Raw genomic sequence first — 20,438 nt, forward strand, 5'->3', positions numbered from 1 at the left:
TGATTAAAAATGGCTGATGTCCTGCATTTACTGTTAGGGTTAAGGCATTTGGCATTTGAGTACACAAGGGAAGTTTTTTTTTGTTTTTGTTTTGAGGTCTCCCTCCTTTCATTTTCATTGGGTCTTTTTGGCTCTTCCCCTTTCATTTTTCTCATTTCCTCTCTATTTTTACTTTTCCTTCTCTTCTCTTTCCAATTCTCTCTGTTCTGTTAGTTGTCCTCATCATTTTGTCCATGTTTATTCATTTCCTTTTTTCTATCCCTTCATATTTATCCTTTTTCTCTCAGGGTCCCGTTAACAGAAACGGAAAAGGAAGCGTGCTGTAAGGACTGTGTTCTCCTCCCTTTTTTTTTGGGAAGTTTGGATTTTGCTTGTCTCCCTAGCCTGTGATTATAGTGGGCTAGACATCTGTCTATACACACACCTGACCCTGTCATTACTCCTCCAATTGTGACTCTGGGTTCAGTCTAGAGACACTGTTTAAGATTAAGAGCAGGGCTGGGGGAAGGTTACTGTTTTATGTAAGTGGTGTGCTGTCTACAGATGCAAAAACCCACATCGCATACCAAGCCTCTACCAAGACCTAAATTGTGTTTACCTTAGGTTATTTTCCTTCCCACAAGAAAAGAACTTATTGCAGCATGAAAACAAGACTGTGTTTTTATTGGCAAGGAGTGGTGACAACCACTGACCTATCATGGATTTTAGAAACCGCTGCATCTGCTTGCCTGAGTATGCGTTCTGTAATGCCTGCATAGCTGACGTGGGCGTTGAATCTGCGGAAAAGATGATGGATAATTTTCATTATCTGTCAAATGACGCATTGTTGAAGTGGAAAATTATTTGTAATTTGCACACCCACCTGCAAATATCACAGCACACCACTGCTTTATATAAAGGTCAAGTGAGGATCAGCTTTGAGTATCAGTTTTGAAATGAACTGACTCCTTCATTGCTTTTAGCCCAGTTAGATGGCACCTTTCAAGTCTTCCCTGTACTGTAGCTCAGAGTAAGTATCCTTTTTATTCTTTTTTTCCTTAGTGTCATAGTACATGGACTGTATAGTATGCTGGAAATAAGTGTCCAGTGTTGTTGTAAACCTTATAGAATAGTTTACCCATTGTAAATGAAATATATTGTAATACACTGAAAAATATGTTGCTCAGGCCAAGAATATATTGGAAAATACATTTAAAATGTATCATTGCAAAATAGGTTTCGATATACTAAAATAATTTACAATAATTTACATATTTTCAATATATTGATTGGGCTAAAGTATATATTCTCTCTAATATATTGTGAATATACTATTTTTATGATTGGGTAGGGTTTGGGGTTCAGGATGGACTCAATGAGTTCATTTATTCCTGCTTTTTAACTTTTTAGAAATATAAATCCATATAAACGTGGCTGTTCAATGGTTTTCCTTTTACAAATGGAGAATTTCCATGCGCGCAGCATTTTATTGCCAGTTCTATGATAAGGTCTGTATCTCTTCCCACAGTGCCCTTTCCGGTGACAGTACAGCAGAGGCAGACTGGTGCTCCTTCCAGTTCAGGAAGAAAGCCTGATTAGTGTCTGGTGTTGCAACTGTAGATCTTGTAATATAAGCAGTGTAAGTCCTACTCCGTTTGTAAATCATGGTCATTGTGCCGTCTGACGATTTGGGACCACACAGTCACACTTCAGGTGGAATTGACAATTACAGTGAGTAAAATGTTCTCATTTTTCATAGCTTGCTGAAAACATGAAACCCATTAAAAAGTTACAGGTTTTATTTAGGAAATAACAGCATTGCTATAACTTCCTGCAGAAATATACACCATAACAGACAGCCAATTGTTAGTCTGTTGCTGTCCCTGTGTTTTACAAAATCCCTGGCAAATTCATTGTAAGCAAGATTTAATAACAAATTATGCTTCATTTTGATAAGAAAAAACTTACAGTACAATCACAGCAGTTTAAAATATTGAATTTTGAGGAGCACAAAATGGATAAAACTTGCAGGCATGGTACATGCCATAGACATTCCACATAAATAATCTTTTCATAAGTTACACAATCCTTTCCTCTGATATAATTATACATCAAAAATAGAATAGGAGGGCAACTGTTTAATATCAGCACTGCCTGAGGAAGTCTGAAAGGTTGAAATTTGTCACTTCATGCTGTCAGACCTATTTCTGTTTTGTCCTGTTTTGTTACCTGAGCAATTCACTGGTCCCTATGGCCTGTAGTCTGTGTGACATCATGAAATCCCGGTTCACACCCACAGCGTCAGTTGTGAAATCACTTGAGGCACACTCCTTTAATCCAATGATTCCAGGCAGGCACTGAGCATTACCCTTAAACATGGCTAATTACTTTCCACAAATTATGTTATTGCATACGGCTTTGAATCCTTCACCCTAAATGTTTAAGGCAAAAACATGGAGACTGGCGTTTGTGGCTTTTCAAATTCTGAGAGGGGATAAACCTGTGGTTCAAGTGATGACACAGTGGAATTGTTGAGCCTAGATTTCGGAAGTAGTTTTACATACCCTGTCGATGAGAAAGGTCCATTCACACACAACATGGTCAGGCCTCTTGTGGCCTCTCCTCTCCTGGCCCTGAGATGCATTGTGGTAGTGTGATGTGAGGTCATTTTTCAGGTAGGCGCACCTCTCTGATGGAGTCCTCAGTGTCCCACAACTTGGGTCAAGGACAGCCCTAGCAACAGCAGGATCACATGACCAGCACTCGCCGTAGCAGAGCCAGAGACCGTTATCCGGCCCTCCACTGCTGGGTGGACTCTCTTCCGCTCATAGATGTAGTTGGCGACAACAGCGATGTCCATGTCACCTGGGGAAGGTAGAGCAGATCACACCCTCAGCTTCCTGTTCCTGTCTGACAAGTTGCCTGAAACATATTGTGCGTTACACCTGCATATGCAGACATGGGTCAGGCTGTAGGCCATCCTGCTGCCACAGCTTCTGCACAGGTTCCACTGATTTGGAAAGCTTGTCCTACTTAATGTGCTCATTGTGTCAGCCCATCTGCGCAGAATCTGTGCAGCATGACATCATAATGCTCATCCAATGACACCTGCACACATTCAGCAGCGCTCTAGCTTAGGTATCCATATTCTCATTTACAATTACATTGCAAGACTCTACAACTTAAATGGTGGTGTTAGTTATAAGGAATCTTTATCATACAGATAACTCAGTTAAGGTTTAGCTGTACCAGCACATACCAGGTATTGTTTGATTTTTTTAACAGATTTTTAACAAGTCACTTAACAAAGAAATGTCTGTCCTAGCTTCAGGTATTCAAATGTCTCAGTGCAAAACATGCAGAACAAACCCCTTAAGGGTATTTCAAACATTACAGTCATCCCCACGGAAACCTTTCTAAATTTGTTTTAAACCGCTACCCACTGCCACTGGGAACAGTGGCCTGAAGTGACCATGTTACAGAAACGGGCATCTAAATTTCCAGCTGTGGGAATGAATAAAGAAAGAAAGTACAGAAAAATATGGTGTCTATGGATGTTATTCGCCCTCTGGGTGGGCTCTCAAAATAAATGCTCTATATAAAACGTGCAGATGGCCCATACTCAGCATAAGGCAAGCTATGGCTTTCACTGTAAGTTCTTCTTGCTTATAATTATTCTGTTTGATTCTTATTCAGTTTTGCAGAAGAGCAAAGAAGTTTTTGTCTCAAGCTAAACAAAATGATATCAAAGAAAAAGGAAGAAAAGCTTTTTTATTGTAGCTTGCCTTATTTCAAACACAGGCTTAATTGTTTTATAATACTTATCAAACTTGGCAGTACTTGTCAAACGGGTCTTTCTGTGTAAGGGCATCTGCTAATCAAAGTGAATGAATGTGTGGAAAATAATGGTTTCCTGATGTTTTTGGGCAAAGGAGGTGATCACTTCCCATGGTTCCTGTCAAAACAAGATTAGGAGGAGGGGGCGTTGTGACCCAGCACTTGTCCTGTCTCGCTCCTGTGCCCCACATTGGGTGTTCCCTTGCCCACAGCGTGTGACCTCAGAGGGCCTCAGACAACCATGCCCAAAAGTCAATGCTACGGCATTGAATATTATTTCCAACCAGAACTGAGATATGGGGTTTGCTATCCTGTTATTGCATGTTTTCAGCCTTGTCATCTCCTTGAGGAGTACAGCACCGTGACCGGACGTTCAGTCAAATAATCATCTCTTCCAAAGACCTTCCTAAATATTAGGCTGTAGAAATACACAACTGTAGTTTCGATACACTGAAAAACACAACTAGCTTCAATACATTAAAACACATCACTGCATTTTTATACACTAAAATGTATGACCAGTATTAATTCACTAAAATACATGACTGCAATTTAAAAAAATGAAAACATATAAACTAAAATACACAGTGTGACTGCAGCTTTAATTAAATAAACATTGAAATATATGAATGTAGATTTAACACATTAAAATACAAATTGGGACTTCTAACCTACTAAAATATTACCCACATATTACTCACATATGACACTTATACACATCAGAAAAAATCCTGTCACCTCCTAACATCAAACTGCAGTTTTACCTGTACCACCAAAAGCACACCAGAAAAAAGAAAACTAAATATATAACAGTATTCCAAAATCCCTATAACCGTAAATATATATTGCTGTTTTAGCTTTTAAAGTCATGAAAAAAAAAACTTTTATGAGTAGCTCTGAGAAAAATATATTTTTTCTACATTAATATTTCTTTTCTGACCCTTGCTTCAACTTGGCCATACTTACTGATGCTGTAGCCTTCACACACTCACTGGATGAAAAATATCACTAATGGTCAACTGATGAAAACGGCAGCTGTTTGGAAATTATGAGGAAGTGGATGACAGCCTTTTCTTCACAGAGAGTCTAGACAAGGAGAAACTTTTATCGCCCATTTTCCCTGGATGTTGATAAAAATTCTCACATATTTTGGGATGCGATAAAATAAAGGAATCAGAGCTGTTTGATAAGCATGATTTATGACAGTCAATTACGTGCATGGCAAGCCCTGAGAAAAACTCATGTCACGAGCAAAGTTCACAAGAAATCTCTTGGTGGAAACTCTCGGCTGGGGTCAAGGAAATAATTTGCCTTTAACAGGAAACCACACACCCCATGCAGCCATCCTGTACATGTCATATTCGTCCCCAAAGAACATCATCATGTGAACATAAAAAAAATAACTGGGATCACTGCACTTTTAGGCTGTTTTTCCAGATGCAATGTATTGTGCTCTGATGTTGGGTATGCAAATTGTGCTTCATACTGAAGAAATATGTGAAGTATCACCTGAGAAAATGTGTCTTGCACTTCCTGTAATTACAAACACTTAACACGAAACAGCTTACCAAAACTACTACACAGGACATTCTGTTCTCCTTCCTCAACGCTTACTGGACTGCTTTTAAACAATAAAACATTACACATTTCTTAATAGATGCTTATTGTCTCAAATGTTTTCATTATCTATTTGCATGCTTAGCTTTGTGCACGTGACAATCTGATTTGAAGCCCGCCTCCCTCGCCCCTATGCCCTGCTGTTGCCTCAGAACTACGGCTCCTTACCGCTGTCGTGTTTCAGCCTCTCCTCTTTGATCATGGAGAACCCGTCTCCTCCGTCTGCCAGGTAGGATGGGAGCACCAGCCTGTAGGTCCGGTCCGGTTCCAGGGGGTCATACCTTGGGACCCGGCATTGTGTGCAGAGGATGTCCAGTGATGTCACGCGCTCACCCACAGGCTGCGAAATGTCCAGCTCAACCCGAATGCCTGGAATGGGGGGGGGGGGGGGGGGGGGGGGGGGGGGGGGGGGGGCAGTGGGTGAACATGCATGAGAGTGACACTCACCCTTCCCAGCAAAAAATGCATTCTCATCATTCTGATCATTCCCTGCTGATCATTTGCTCTACCGTTTAGAGACAAAGATGGCCCCTCCCCTGAAATCCGGTCCTGCAGCTGTTGAGGTAATTTGCCCCCTTTTAATGCTTTTTTTTTAATACACAAATCACAGTCGTTATCATATTAATCATGATTACTGTTGATCATAAAGATATTGATTTATCAGCCATTTACTCTATCTCTACTATGGATGTGGAGGTCTAGAAGTGTATAAGGGAACCAGACAATCCAATATGTTAGCCTCAAACAAAGAATATATATATGTATATATATGTCCCATTATATTTTGTATGCACTAAAAAAGAAGGGTCAGAAGTGTACAGGAGACTGTGGGAAGGTATGCAGCTGTGAGATATCTCGAAGTAGAACTGAGAGGGTGTAGAAAAGAGAACAATTCTACATGTGTGCTGTAAGTTACAAAGTAAGGCCTATTGTTGGGAGGAAAATGAGAGCTAGACATTGTGTGGACACTGCCCAGAAGACCGACCTTGAGTTTAAGATTAAGATAAAACAATTGGACTCTGTGAGGAGGGGGGTTGCAAACACTGGGGCTCTTTGTTTGTTCAGTGCTATGCAAAAGACTGCTTAGTGCCTTATGTTTTTTGGGATACTCTCCCTGATGCCGAGTGTGCATCTATGAGATTGTCTCCTGCAGGAGACAATAAAAGACATTTTTGTCATTTTTGTGTAGTGTTATGTTTTGTCTGCCTAACTTTTGAACCCATTGTGATTTATTAACTGGCATTGATTTTACAGGTGAAGAAGGAGAGGGGGGACGAGATGAAATTTTCTCCAACGCAGCCTTACCCGACACCTGGAGAAATTCCCCCGTGTTCCCTCCGTATCTCCTGACGGAATGCTCGAACGCCTTCCTCAGTGTCGACCCCTTCAGCTCCACCAGGTCGAAGGTCCCTCCGAAAGGCAGGACTGATATGACCTCCTCCATGGTGATGGAACCTGGAGCGACATCACACCACATCCAATAAGCACACAGCCTCCTCCCTATTGTCATCGTGTTACACATCCAATAAGAACATAGCCACCTCCCAATCGTCATTGTATCACATCCAATAAACACATAGCTTCCTCTCATCTTTCATGATGTCACATCCAATAAACACGACTTCTTCCTATCTTTCAACGCATCGCATCCAATAAGCACACAGCCTCTTCTAACCTTTCGATTTGTCCTCGCATGATGACGTTTCTTTCAACAGCCTTTACATCAAGATATATACATAGGCTACATACATATATACAAAGATGTGTACAATCCAATGCCACATTCAAAACGACACCACTGGTAAACAGCCTTTTGGCAGCAGTGCGGTGTAGTAGTAAGGCACAGTGGTGGTAACAGAAAGGTTGCTGGTTCGATTCCCCGCTGGAGCACTGCTGCTATACTCTTGGGCAAGGTACTTAACCCACAGGTGCCTCAGTAAGTATCCAGCTGTATAACTGGATTGTAACCTAAATATAAGTCGTTTGGGATAGGAGCATCTGCTGCATGACAATAATATAATGTAATACAGCCTCATTTGCATTCGAAAAGGAAGCCTTCTCACTTTCTATTCAGAATTTTTCAGGCTGCTGGGGTGAAACCCATACCGAGGTGCACTCTCTTTACAGTTCAAGCGGCTGCAACTACAACTCAGAAGTGATTTTTTTTTTTAAATGATGGCACGGAGGCGTAAAAGCAGGCAGTTAGTTTCCCGGGTGACCCTGGCGTTCCGGCACAGCTGGGCCGCCGCTCGGTACGCACCGTTCCTGCTGCGCTCGTCGATGGAAGACCGTATGGCCCCGCCGTTCAGGATGCAGGAGCTGACGTGGCTCCACTGCACCTCATCCGCGTTTCTGAGGTTGTGGTGAACCTGCGGGAGGAGACACGTTCTCAGGGTAGCCATCCTGAAGCAATGCGTTTAAAGGAGGGGAGGGAGGGGCGGAAGGAGCAGAGCTATGCACAACAATGTGAAGACAGTTCATTTTGCAAAGTAATACAACCTGCATTGAATGGCACATGTGTGGTGTGGGGAGAATAATATCCATGCTATTTTCAATGGCGTTTTATTTTAAATTATTCATTTATTTAAATTATTATGATATGATCACTTTAAATTGTTCATTCTGACAAGTCTTCAAATGGATCTTGTCAAAGAGATATATTAGTTGTTGGACACATTTTGGAGGGGGGGGGGTGGGGGTGGGGAAGAGGTGGGGGAGAAGAGCGGTTTTCGAAATCCTGGCACTGCCTGTGGGGCTTGCTCACCATTGCATCGCAGACCATATTCCCCAGGTTGCACTCCCGAAATCGGCACTCCTCGAAGGTCCCGTTCAAGTATACCAGAGTCTGCCCCACGTACTGAGAAGAATAATTCGCCAGGTTCTTTTTCCACTCCTCCACGTCCTGAAGAATGCCTGGATCTGGTAATAAAGCAAACAAGAACTCAAGTCACCACTATGAAGCACTTTTGCTTCCAGTTACAAACAAAAAACTCCTACCCACCACTGACAAAATAACTAATGACTAAAAACTACTATCAACAATCCAAAATTTGTAGTCAGTGCAAATGTAAAATATGGTGCCACTGTGTCGAAAAAATAAATAAGCAACATGTTTCAGACTGGAAGAACCACACGATTGTGTGTGTTGTTGTGTTGCTTTGCACATTTACCTTGAATGACCTTAATGTAAAGGAACAGATGCAAGCTGGCAATGCATATTTATTCAAAAGAACCTTTTGTAATGTGTCTTTTGTGCTGAAAATGCATGAATGAATGAATGCATAAACAACCATAAACAGTTTAAAGCTGGATCAGCATATGTCAATGACTCTCTCTGTGGGGGATTATTGCAGGCCCATGCCCTCTGAACAGTTTCAGGGAAGCACTATAGATTAGGTGATTGCATAACTTTATTGTCCTCATATGAGGGCAATCCGGAGCTTGTACAGTAAGACAGCAAAAACAAGTATAAGCACCAGTTAGGACGTGAAAGACACTACGACATGGAACATAAATGACCCCGTGGTGCATCAAACAGGATGACGTTGGCAAATACACTGCACATTCAAAAACCGATAAAGTTCCAGACCGGGAAATGTTACCCTGCGGCACACTGCTGTTCAAAAGGATGGGGTTCCCCGTTGCCCTGACGACGTTGCCGGCCTGGTCGAATGTCACTTTCAGGTGGCCCAGGTACTTCCCGAAAGCGTAGGCCTGAACAACGGGGACATTACGGCCGTCCTCTGAGGCCACCATGAAGGGGTACAACCCCACTGGGACCTCTGAGGATGGGGGGCTTCCTTCAGCAACAGAAATGCAGCCAAACAGTTATCAATGATTTGATTAAGTAGTTACACTAACAACATTCATTAACATAAGGCAATAATATGATTAACATTAATAATGTTTAATAATTCATATTAATATCACTAACATTAATAATGGTCATATTAGCTATTACTTAACATATTCATTAAAATATAATATTGTAATGATAACCAATAAACTATTAAACTATAAACAATTCTGAAATATATTCTCTATGCATTGTTATTAATTTGACATGAATTATTATTATGAGTATCATGGTGAGATCCATTATTTACAGTATCATAGTGAGATACATATGTACAGAAAAATGTATATGTATGTGTACACAAAAATTCATATCACAATGAAATGAACAATGAACCACCAAAACAATGAACCAACCACTGAAAGGTCTTAAAATTCACAGCCAATTACATTCATGGTAAATGGACTACTAAAACATGACTGGGGAAAAAAAGCACAGGTTCATCATTTGAAATGCATGTAAAATAAAAACAATGAAAACAAGGTCACAAGTACAGAACACAGTAGTTGGACTCATAAACGGTTTACAAAAAAGTACAGGTCATGAGCGAACCAGTTACTTTCTTTAAGTCATTATTGTTTTGTCTTACAGTAAGCAAGATCAAAAGTTCAATGGGGTCTGTACAGCAAGGAAGAAACTGTCAGTAAAATGGCTCTTTTCATTATCAACTATTAAAACCTTTTCTGTTAAACTGACAGTAGTTACAGCTTTCCAGTTAATCTGTAACACTATTTTCAGGCCAGTTCATTGGCTGAACGTCTGTTTGCTATACCATAAAATTTATCTTTTCAGTGAACAGATCATTGATTACAATAACGATAACCAGGGACATCCGGGGTAAATTCATCAGGAACTAATACACAAAATGGTGTTCATTTTATTGAGATAGCAGTCTGATAGTCAACGTGGCTTTTATATAGCAAGAAACAGTATCTTGGAACTGGAAGAACTATATATACTCTGCCACTGAATAGCCCTTATTTACTCCCTGGACTAATGGAAAAAAATGCTACAAATCAACCACAAGCCGTTACATGATGAGCAAGAATTCACTAGAAGTTAATTAAACTCGTGCTGTTAATTGGAAGAGCACGCATTTCTCATTACAGCTTATGAATGTAAAGCATAATCAAACACGGCCAAAGGTGTGGGCTCTATTCAAACAAACTGTAAAGCCCTTCATTCTTAGCTTTCATGACATTTACGCATGATGCAAAGAAACCGCACTGATTCAAAGAGACTGAATCCCCACATCTCCAAAAACATCATAGAACAGTAAAAACACCTTAAGGGCAATATGCTGGCATCATAAAATATTTAAGGGAATGTAGAGTCAAAATGCAGTCAAACAAGAAATGCTACCTTAAATCACTGCATCTATAATGGGCTCTGTATCAAACAACCCATGACAGCAATACTACATTACATCTGACCCTACCATACTTAAAAAGTGACTAACCAGTAGTTGAACTTCTTTGGGGTGTTTTTCTGAATGGATGAAGAATGGCTGCTATATAGACTCTTATATAGAAGTGTAGGTGCTGTTTCTCCAGGTTTTCTCCAATATGCACATACTCAGTGACAGGACTATATTTAACTGTAGGTAAAACAGATGAAACTAGACTGTAGAAATAGTTAGAACATAGAATATAGTGTACGTGCATGTGAGTGTGTGTTAAATGATAAATTATGTTTTTGGAAGAGCTCTGGGTGTTCCTAAACTCTCCCATGTCTTTCAGTTACTTGAGAGAAGCGAAGAGTGAAGAACCAATTTATAAAATGTGAACAAGAAATCCCTGTGCCAGTATGGATGCTATAACTGAGCTTGATAAATCCAATACTGAGCATGTGCAAGGGGAGGAAATGTGGAAAAAACAACACACACACTTTACAGACTTAACAGCTACCAATGCTGTCCCTTTCATAAAAACGCCATCCCTCAGGAAGTTCACTTCAAGTATGATTAGCTAATGCAGTGTTACTTTTAGAGATCATTGCTTGGCATCATAAAAACAATGTGACTTAAGGTAATGTTCCATTTACAGATTACCATTAGACTCTGTGTTTACTTAAGTACTATTTGATGCAAATATTGTGGTCTGAAGGGTAATTGTTAGGCACCATGTTTTTATTTTTATGGACTTTAAAAAAAAATTTAAAACCAGTTTTCATTCTGATGTTCATTTGATGTGCTACCATCTGTTACGTACCCACCTCTGTGGTATGGAGCAGGGCTTGTGTCCCAAACCCTTTTTTAAATTTATTTTATTGTTTACCAGGATACGATCCCATTGAGATCTAGAATCTCTTTCATCCAGGGAGTCCTGGTCCAGAAATCAGTAAAACTGTTACTGGAGTTAACAGTCAAATCAATATGATGCAAAAATATATCAAAATAATAAAGATAATAGTAAAATATGAGACTTTGAATAAATAGATAAGAGGTACATAAACAGAACAAAATAAATAAGCTAGAAGCAAGAGCAAACAGTGACCAAATTTTCCTTAATTAAAATTTAAAGTCATGAAGGGGTATTAAACATTCAAGATATAGTTGTTTCCATGACCAAGGGGCAAGGTAGCTAAATGCTTTCTTACCAAAGACAGTGCGTCTTAGTGGAACACTGAACAAACCCAATTCCTGGGAGCTCAAATCATATGTACTGGGTGGTTGCCATGCCAGGACTAAACAATGACAATGGGGCAGAGCACCAACAATTACCACAGTGAACCAGGTTGCTGGTTTAATTGCAGGCTACCTACTTTGCATCAGTAAATATCCTCCTGTATAATTTAACAACATCTGAAAATGATAAGATCTGGGATAAAAGTGTCTAGTTAAAGCAATGTAACATAATAATAATAATGATCACTCACTGTAATATTGAATCAGAATAATGTTACTACTACTGAAATTTAAATATAATTTACATGAAATCACTCTCAATAGTATTGCTATGTATAATTCCGATACGAAAATATAGTTGTGTGATTCCTGTTCATTTCATCATTATTGTAACTTTTCATGATCCTGTTTGCATTTTGAACCTATTTATATTCATGGAACTCTCTGAAAAAAAGTACCATGTGACAGCATCTTTAGAACTCGGCATTATTCAAGGTTAATCTGATCATAATTTCCATAGATAGCATCCTTTTGTAAGCAAATAAACTGCAGCCACACAACATTGCTAACACAAGCCCCGCAAATTGGCAGGAAATGTGCTAAACAATACATGCTTAAGGGCAATGTGTCTTCCTTGAAGCTTTTGCTGAATCATACTTTATGTCAGATAGTGCTCATGTTCCGGTGGTCACATGTATAGTGGTGGTAATAAGGCTGTACATATGTGAGGGAGAATTTTAGATTCTTTAGACAGTTTTTTTTTTTACATCAGGAACATATCGCCAGGCCTCCAGGCCATTAGTGTGACAGATGCCTGTATTTCCAGCTGACATTTTAATTTCCTGTTTTTGTCTGTGTAGCAAGGAAACATGCAATAACATTTACTATTTGCCATGGAAATGGAGATTCTTATCGGGCATCTAATGCCAGAGTGGTCAGTCATTTATCAAGTTCATTTTTGTTCAATAAATTACAAGGAAAAGACCCTGTGTTGTTTGGTTCTTTCAGCTATACCCACTGTGTTTCACCAGTGCTTGTTTCAATGGATGTGCACATCCCATGGACAACTGACAGAAAGGTCTTAAAATTCACAGCCAATTACATTCATGGTAAATGGACTACTAAGACATCACTGGGGAAAAAAAACACAGGTACATCACTTGAAATGCATGTAAAATAAAAACAAAAAATAAACATCCTTTCCACCTGAGGGGCACAACAAAGCTAACTGTACCAAGAAATGACACTTGTAAAGTCATTCAAGACAGCTCTGCTTGCTGCAGTTTGCCAGTGTGCTTTGCACTAGTCAGCTCAGACTCTTTTAATTTTTAAGCATGAATCAAACACTGGAGATGAGCCAATGGAATGAAAGAGTTTCTCCATCCCACATTTGGGAAACACCAGTCTGAAAAGCTGGTACTTGAATATAATAATTATACTAAAAACATTGCACAATACTCAGTGTAGGTTCCACATAAAAGGTGTGGATACTAAGCTCACGTACAGGACAAGGCCGATGATTACTTCTGGCTCCAGGCCAGAGAAAGCCTTGAACCCTGGCTAAAGTTACACCATTATATGTGTAATGTTTTACTGACTCAGAACAGAACAGAGGTGAAATGCCAACAGCAGAGGTGTATCACCCTCCTTAGTGGCACCGCACACCTTCCCACGACCCGTGCCAAAAGCATCCATGGATATTTGCATAGTGTGACTGTAGGTTTTGTCAGTTCTGTAACACTAGCTCCGCAAACTCTGTGATCACATCCAAAGAGCTTCCTCTGGAATGTAATTTTTACAATGTACAGAACAACCTTGGCTCGCGGCTTTGGAAAATTATTCACAGAAGATGAATACAAGCTGAGATGAATATTAAACAAGAATAGATTAATTTGTGACTTAGGGTTTTAGGGGAAAGGGATATAATGAGAAAACTTGGTTCTAGCTGTACAGCAGACAAAGGGTAGACTGGTTCTAGCAGGACAGAGGAAAATGTGTATAATGAGCCAACCTGGTTCCAGATCTACAGTGGAAAACGGGTAATGAGATAGCCTGGTTCCAACTCTACACTTGGGAAGGAATAATATAAGACAGGAATTTATGAGCCAGCCTGATTTCACCCCCTCAGTGGAAAATGGCATTACAAATGCCTGCGTTTTCAGTTCTTCAGCTAACGATGCATGAAGTACAGAAACCAGGTGCAAACATAAACAAACATGACACAATGTTGTACCTGTATACAGGAATGTGTTGGTGTGTCCACCAATGACCACATCTATCCCTCTCACTTTCTTGGCAATTTCTTTGTCCACTTCAAAGCCGGAGTGCCCAAGCGCGATGATTTTATTAATTCCCAAGCTGACCAGCTTGTCCACCTGAATCTGCAGGGCACTGACCTCATCTTCAAACACTAAGTGCGGACCTGGCCAGAGACAGAGAAAACATTTGTTATTTACAGACCCGCAGGACAGTAAACTTGAATTGCATGCTAAGCCTTTAGACTACACTCCCTTGTTTGTGTGCCAATCTGAATAACAAAAATCACACTTCAGGGCAAAAAGGACTGCCCCAATATGAGGGGGTAATGTTACTGCCCAGGTAAGCATCTCACACGGGTTAACCCGTCAGACCAACTGACCCTTGAGTTTACCTCCAGTGACTGTCCATTTACCCTGTGCTCACGTGGTCACTCTTCTGGTGTGCTGTTCACTGCACTTCTCAGACTGAAAGTGTGGGTTTGTCATCGTATTTCATGTGCAATAAAATGCTAACTCTTTTGAGCTACTGATGCGTGCGGGTACTGTGTCACTTCCGTTTGCCTAGCAACTGAATACAAATGGGTATCTATGTGTGTTTATATGTATGTATATTTTCTTCTGGCAATTTATCCTAACTTCTAAACGTTTTCTGCAACCACACCATGCCTACAGAGAGGTGGAAATTATCTCTTTAAGTCACAATGTTAACCAGGGTAAAATGTGATCAATAGAATTGCACTGGCTGGATCAATATTGTATTTGCACCATCATCCATTAATGATTTATAAACTAAAGACATTGCAATGAGAAAAGCACCACCTCAGCATGGCACGGAAACCACTAATGATATAAGTGTTTAGAGCGCGTATTCTCAAAACAAAGAATACAGGAAGGAACTCTTCATCCTCTAAAAACTGAGCTCACCAATTTATGCATTATAAATTTGAACACAAGGCCTGTTTGACCCTTTTTTTGCCATTTTTAAAATGAAAATTTCTAAGGACAAAGTTTGTGGTAGGTGCTCTCTGGATGCATGCACACGTTGTGGGAACACCCTGTCATACAATATTTTGGAAACCATGTTGTAGACGAACCAACTGCGTGCGTATGTGTACACGCCCCTGCAGCTGCTCCTTTTTGGGCAACATGCCCACACACGAGAGGCGCCTCTTACTGGAAGGCATGACTTCATCCAAGAAATCAATCCTGAGAGGCTGAGAGGACCTTATCAATCGGAAATCAGTTTGGCTATCTCACTTCCCCTGATGTACTGAAGTTGGAACAGTGAACAGCAAGGCTCCTCAGGGCTTGGAGTAACCACTTTGAACAGCTGTGAGCTTTGCTACTGACCTCATCAGTAAGATTCAGCTGTCTTGTCATTATCATAATAGTCACTCATGCAGTGCTCTGAATTTTAAATATTTGTTTAAAGAAATCCATCACCCATTTAAAGACTCAATGAAAGGGATGTTTACCTGGCAGAGACAAGGCTGGTGTCTCCTTTGTCGTATAGCCCACCACGGCCACTTTCTCAGAACCGATGTTAAATATCTTATATGGCAAGTACCTGCCGCTGATTTCAGGAGCCAATGTCTGGTCTGGCTTGACGTTAGCACTGAGGACTGTGCAGTTTACCTCCTGCAGAAATGGCTTCAGCAACCCCTCCACTCCATTGTCAAACTCATGGTTTCCCAACGCCTAAAATCAGAACAATACTTTTCATGATTGAATCAGATAATAATTACGACATGGAGTAACTTGTGGCAATGCGAAAATGCAATGCTTACATCAAAAGATAAGTACTTCACAAGGGGAGAGCACAAGGCCAAAGAATACAACATAGTCTTTTGATAAGGGCATAACCCCCAGATGATAAGTTATGCATTACACATATCAGGGTGACTGATGCCAAGCAGTCAGATTTGACTTGATATGACATTTAACTTGATAAATGAATTATCAGGGAGCAGCTCACAAAGGACACCCCAGGATGGAGTAGTTATACCATAAAATTGATGGAAGACTGTGTTTGTAATCCTACAAACTATCCTATTATTAGTGCTATTAAAAATAATAACACTATTTTTAATATGTGTCTGAACCAGAAACTATTAATAAACAATGGGGTGTTGCATAAAGGATGCTGGATAAATTGTTTACATAATGTTCAGAACTTGTATTACCCACAGCGTCATAAGTGCAGTATTATGGTTAGGACACTAGTCTCATAACCAGAGGTATGTAGGTTCCTATCTCATTGCTAGAAGTATGTACGTTCATTTTTTTTTTTTTTTTTTTGTATATGTGTATCAAGACAGAATGTACAGAATGTAAACCATGACTGCTGGCCAGAAAAAGAAAACCCAGTCCAATAATTTCCAGATTTTGTTCACATATGTTTTTTTTTTATGCATCCCACGTTTTGAGCGTGCGTTGGCATCTGAGCTGCCCAGAAAATATGAACATGTTGATCCAGTTTGAAACTTCACCACCACAGGTGTCGCTCTGGCATTTTGTTCATATAGAATCAGAATCAGAATCAGAATTTCTTTGTAACATGTACAACGAATATAGGCTATTCAGACGATTGCAGGTAGCGAATCAGGACGAAACAGCGCATTCAATCTAATTTACTACTTTAGTGCCACCTTTAATTACACTCGAATTAAACGCTATTATTGGCTTTGAGTTAAACACATTTACCCTTTTAAATATTTTATCACAACCTTGTTTGTTGACTCCGTTGACTGCCAAACACGTGATGATATAATTATTAAAAATGTTTGACTTGTTTTAAGCCTTTTATACGAAGTTCCATAAGTACATCTGTCACTCTGCATTCTAACTCAACAATGTTATACAAGAAAAAATGTGATTTTCAAAATGACCTTTGAAAGGACTTACCATCGCGTCATACCCGAGTTTGTTCATAAAATGCGCAGCTTCAGCGCCCTTGTAGTAATTGAACCACACAGTACCCTGGAACTGGTCACCCGCGTCCAGCAGCAATACGTTCGTCTCTCTGCCCCTGATGTCTTTTATTTTCGTATACCTCCTTGCCACTCCGGCGAAGCATACTCCTTTGGTACACTTGCCGGAGTCCCCGCTGGTCTCCTCTATTCGTGCGTGGACGTCGTTGGTGTGAAGCAGCGTGAGCTCCAAGCTGGACACAAAAACAGTATTCGCAATGTGGATAAGCAAAACCACGAGCTGAAGCCGTTTGGCCAGCCGCTCCATTTCACTGCGTGTGACCACGACAACTGGAAGAACCGTCAAGTTCAACAGCCAGTTTATGTTGGGCGTGGGCTATGAAAAGGCAACGTTAATTATAAACACAGCTCCCAAGATGTTTGCCGCATCTTTGTTATTCTTTGTGATTCAGCCCATCAGAACACAATTACTAGATCTATGGAAATAATAAAACTGAAACACCTGAACCACGCTGTGTATGAAAAAGGCAGACAAACTAAAGCAGTTAACCCAACTGGGAAGGTACTTTAATGTACACAACGTAGGGAAATATTTCAGGGCTGGAACCTTTCTTTTTTGCTTTAGACCTAGATCGGATACCGACAACTCAAAAACTTCTTACAAATGACTGCACTCACATACACATTCTGTATATTTAAATGCATTCAAGAAATGCGTACTCAGTTGTTCTAAAATTTACAGTGGAAGATGAAAATAGTTTGCTATTTGTTTTATTAAGCTCTGGTTTAACCAGGTCTGCGTTTGAATCTTACGCATAAAAGGCTGCTCTGTGTGATTAAATTTAACCAAGTATTTCTGAAACTGCTGACCTCCCAATGCTGTCCAAGAAATACACAACGAAACCAGTTCACTTCAGTACCTCTCTCGATGTTAAGACTGACTCTGAGTCTCCAAGTTGAAATGGTCTCTGCACAGTGCGATTTTTTCCCAGCTGCAGCACCACAATAAATTCAGCAGATGGCAGGAGACGCTTGTAAATAGAGCTCCTGTTCCTAAATAGTATCGATACAATGAATGCGCGTTTATTCCTGAAGTCCCGGAATAGCGGTTATTTGACTGATAGTCTGTTTGATAATGCATGCCTTGACATGTTAAAACCATTATAGCACAAATTGAGAAGAGGAAAATAATGGCTTCCCACCTCCAACCACGAATACCCTGCACGTCCCGATGAATATTAGCACGAGATCAGTAGGCTACTGATTTCCCAAAATCACGAATACAGAAAAAAAAAAACATTGCTAGCACCATTAAAACACCGAAAGTGTTACATGACCGTAAGACGCATATTTTTCTCCTATCCTGGAAACAATTATTAGATCTAATTTGTGAACTGAATGGTAGGCCCTCTGCAGATGATAGCAAATCTACCAAGAACTGTGACTGGAAACACCCACTGTGGTTTGCCAACATGCCAGCGTGTTTAGACCTTCTGGATGCAGGGGGCTGCTAAGATTGTCCTGGAAATGTACGTAGACAGGGAAGCCGACAGCCTTCACTGCTTTTCCACAATGGGAAATTGAGACAGTTGGGTTAGCTAAACCCACAAGCTCCTCACCCATGGCCTGTCCCAAACAATGAGGGGAGACAGAGAGGTCTAAGGTCACAATGCGTCTCCCCTTTGATCGCAAGCCGAGAGTATTGCGCAGTTTGAATTAAATTAGACCGCAAGAGCAAGCATGTGGCTGAGAGTCAAATATTTATGTGGCTATTTACTGAGAGAATGTGAGCACTGAGGATCAAATCAATAACAGCAATAACCCACCTGCTGCGCCATCACCACGGTCCTCCGTTCTACTCCGGGATAATGTGAGGACATGCAAGGTAAAAGTATCCAGGGCCCACAGTAGTGTTAACACGAGCAGTAAATACTCCCGTGCAAAGGGAGCAAGCTGCATGATGGGTAGGTCTGTCTAGTGACAGGGACACACCCCACCAAGAGGGTTCACTTTCACATTCCTGCATTTTTTTTTTTCTTTTTAGAAAACAGTACAGAGTACAGTGAATGGTATACAAAGTTATGTAAGTTGCTCTGGAGTGATGATGTAATTCACATCTGTCTCACTTTAGGAAAGCTGGGGTCTCACAGGGTCCCTCACCGCAGAAGCTTGCTGAAGGGAGTAGGTCAAAAGCACTATCGGCAAAGAGCAGCAAACTCCTCAGGAAAACAGCACTCATAGAGGATGATCCTGCAGTGAACTACACCAACGAAGGCCCTCAGTCACTCTCAGCACAATAAACAACCATGAGATCCCAGAATGCCCCTGTGATACACAGGGCAAGTCAACTCAAAGACAGCATTGCTTTGGCAGAGACTTGGACTATTTTCAAATTGATAGCTTTGATTCAAAATGATTTCACCTCTGTTAAAAGCAAGAAAGCATGCAGCTGAGATGATAAGGTCCAGCACAGTTTTATTGTAGTTGCGCAGCCATATGTTTAATAAGGGATATCCTTCAAGCATGACCGTGCCCTATCAAGTCCTTATGTTGTAGGTGTTTCAAACACACAAAGTAATATTTACCTTTTAGATCTGCTAAAGAGACAGTAGGTGTTTCTAAACTCTGGTCCTGAGAGTACTTTGCTTTCCCAAGCACCTACTGATTATAAAGAGCTCCACAAAATCCAAAAGGTATTCAGCCACTCCAGAGGGGCATTCATCACAGGCTTGAATCCACCAGAAATCCTCATGCTCGGCCTCATCTCTTCTCCCAGGTGACTGTGGTGACCTTGATGGTGTTCTTCTGAGGTGTGGTTAGACAGCAGGGCCATTAGACAACATTACTTCAGAGAACTAGTCTCGGTACTGTCGTACACCACATCCTTCAAGGCCTCTCTGGCTGTTCTGTATGGAATGGGCGCAAACCTGGTCCTTCAAGCCAGAGTAATGTTTTACTCGTGACTAACACTCATCGGTTCATGATCAGTTCAACACATGTCAAGAAAGGTTTCCGTGTGTGTGTGCATGGCAAACAGGTCTATCAGTATGTGCACATCAGCCAGGATTATCTGTGAGCATGTGGTTATCTGTATCATTGTGTGTGCCAGAGCCTGTTCATGAGACAGGCCTTCCAAAATTTGTGCACACAGTGACATACATATCTGTGCTATGAACTAACACATTTCTACTATTGATTAGTATGATACTCAATACTACTAATAAATTAATAATCATGATTTATTTCCATTTTTCCCGCTACAATTCCAATGTTTGTTGCATCTGAACTTTTAATTAAGTTTGATTGAGCTGTTAAATGAATTCTTGTTAAATCAA

At 40.5% G+C, this 20,438-nt stretch overlaps 1 protein-coding gene across 1 annotated transcript; it reads right to left on the reverse strand.

Annotated features, from left to right (window-relative positions):
- Positions 1-1,835: 1,835 nt before the first annotated feature.
- LOC118787183 (snake venom 5'-nucleotidase-like) lies at positions 1,836-17,421 on the reverse strand. The gene is made up of 9 exons (XM_036542648.1): positions 17,078-17,421; positions 15,649-15,871; positions 14,149-14,337; positions 9,036-9,233; positions 8,198-8,352; positions 7,694-7,802; positions 6,739-6,888; positions 5,602-5,802; positions 1,836-2,844 (listed from the first exon to the last, which is right to left on the reverse strand). The coding sequence occupies exons 1-9, from the start codon at positions 17,408-17,410 to the stop codon at positions 2,681-2,683; spliced, it is 1,722 nt and encodes a 573-aa protein (XP_036398541.1). The 5' UTR covers positions 17,411-17,421; the 3' UTR covers positions 1,836-2,680.
- Positions 17,422-20,438: the final 3,017 nt, after the last annotated feature.

This window comes from Megalops cyprinoides, chromosome 12 (genome assembly GCF_013368585.1).
Source record: "Megalops cyprinoides isolate fMegCyp1 chromosome 12, fMegCyp1.pri, whole genome shotgun sequence".
Classification (NCBI taxonomy): domain Eukaryota; kingdom Metazoa; phylum Chordata; class Actinopteri; order Elopiformes; family Megalopidae; genus Megalops; species Megalops cyprinoides.